This window comes from Microtus ochrogaster, chromosome 2, assembly GCF_000317375.1.
Source record: "Microtus ochrogaster isolate Prairie Vole_2 chromosome 2, MicOch1.0, whole genome shotgun sequence".
Lineage (NCBI taxonomy): Eukaryota > Metazoa > Chordata > Mammalia > Rodentia > Cricetidae > Microtus > Microtus ochrogaster.
Genome location: NC_022010.1, coordinates 45,045,909 through 45,047,337, shown reverse-complemented (window position 1 = coordinate 45,047,337; position 1,429 = coordinate 45,045,909). Strand labels below are relative to the sequence as shown.

At 39.0% G+C, this 1,429-nt stretch overlaps 1 protein-coding gene across 1 annotated transcript in view; it reads left to right on the top strand.

The window, feature by feature from the left end:
• Dirc2 (disrupted in renal carcinoma 2) overlaps positions 1-1,429 on the top strand; it is a 73,600-nt gene that overhangs the window by 45,712 nt on the left and 26,459 nt on the right. Inside the window, exon 5 of the mRNA XM_005344893.3 lies at positions 889-997. Coding sequence (XP_005344950.1) covers positions 889-997 — 109 coding nt within the window. The remainder of the gene's footprint in view (positions 1-888; positions 998-1,429) is intronic.

The window sequence follows — 1,429 nt, the reverse complement described above, 5'->3', positions numbered from 1 at the left end:
TTTTGTTTTGGTTGGAATTTTTAAGATGGGATGTATAACCCAGGCTATTCTGGAACTCACTGTGTAACTCAAACTTGCCCCAAATTCAAACCAATCATCCTGCAAATACAACATATCACATAAAATATAACACGGCAAACACTGGAAATTTAAAAAATATAAGTGAAAAGGATACTTTTGGTGTGATTTCTTGGATTTTTGCTTTGTAATTTTCATACTATGTGTTGATCGCATTCTCCCCTCCTCCAGCTCTCCTCAGATTCCTGCCCTATTCTTTTCCACCCAGGTTCATATTTTCTCTCTGAAGAAAGCCAGACACAAACAAAAGAAAGTAAATAAACAAACAAAATCATGGAGTTCCATTTGGGTTGGCCAACTGTTTCTGAGCACAGAGCCTGCCCTGGAGTGTAATTGATTGGTGCTGACCATTGTCACTCCATGAAAGAAAACCGATTTTCCGTCTCCCGACATCTCTTACAAATGGCTTCTTGATTAGGGATGGGACTTTGTGTCCACTCCCCTTCTCCATGCTGGGATTTTGTCTGGTTTGAACCTGTGCAGGTCTTGTGTATGCTGACACGGACTCTAGTTCATATGTGTGTCTGCCATGTTATGTCTGGAAAATGGCGTTTCCCTGGAGTCGTCCGCCAACCCGTACACTTACAGTCTTTCCACCTGCTGAGCTGTGAGCGCAGGGCTGTGGTAAAATCATCCCATTGAGGGCTGGGTTCTTATGAAAAATTAGCAGGTTAAAGATTCTTGAGTTTCTTTAAAGATGGACACATATTTCCTATTTCAATTCTGTGTTACCGTTTCAAAATGACTTAAGAGTTTCATCAATAGTTTAAGTTCTACATTTTAAATTTGTAATAATGTTTTCTTTTGCAGCAATTTGAGGTTTTTGATGATTGCTTTAGCGTATGCGATACCACTTGGTGTGTTTGCTGGCTGGTCTGGAGTTCTGGACTTAATTTTAACACCAGTGCATGTCAGCCAAGTGAGTACTTGTATCTGTATATGTTGTAGGAATTTTTGTTCATTTAGCATAAATAATTGTGATGTGTTTTTGGTTTTAGCTTCAAGGGTAGGTAAAATGTTGCCTCAATCATTACTACAAATAAGATTCCTATGGGACAGGTGAAAACTTGATTTTTAATATCAGCTGTGAATTTCACATTTCTTGGACTGCTATTAATACTGAGAAATAGAAGAGGAAAACTTCTTAGTTTGGTTAACCTCATCATTACAGGGTGAGGTAAATTATGAACCTGTCACCTGATATATTGCTGTTCTAAGGACTTTCTCTTGTCTCACAATTAGGATATCTCCTTCTATAAACATGACCATGACTGGCAAGATGACTATGGGTAAAAGCACTTGGGGCTACACATGATGACCCACATCAGAGCCCACATAACAGAAGACAGCA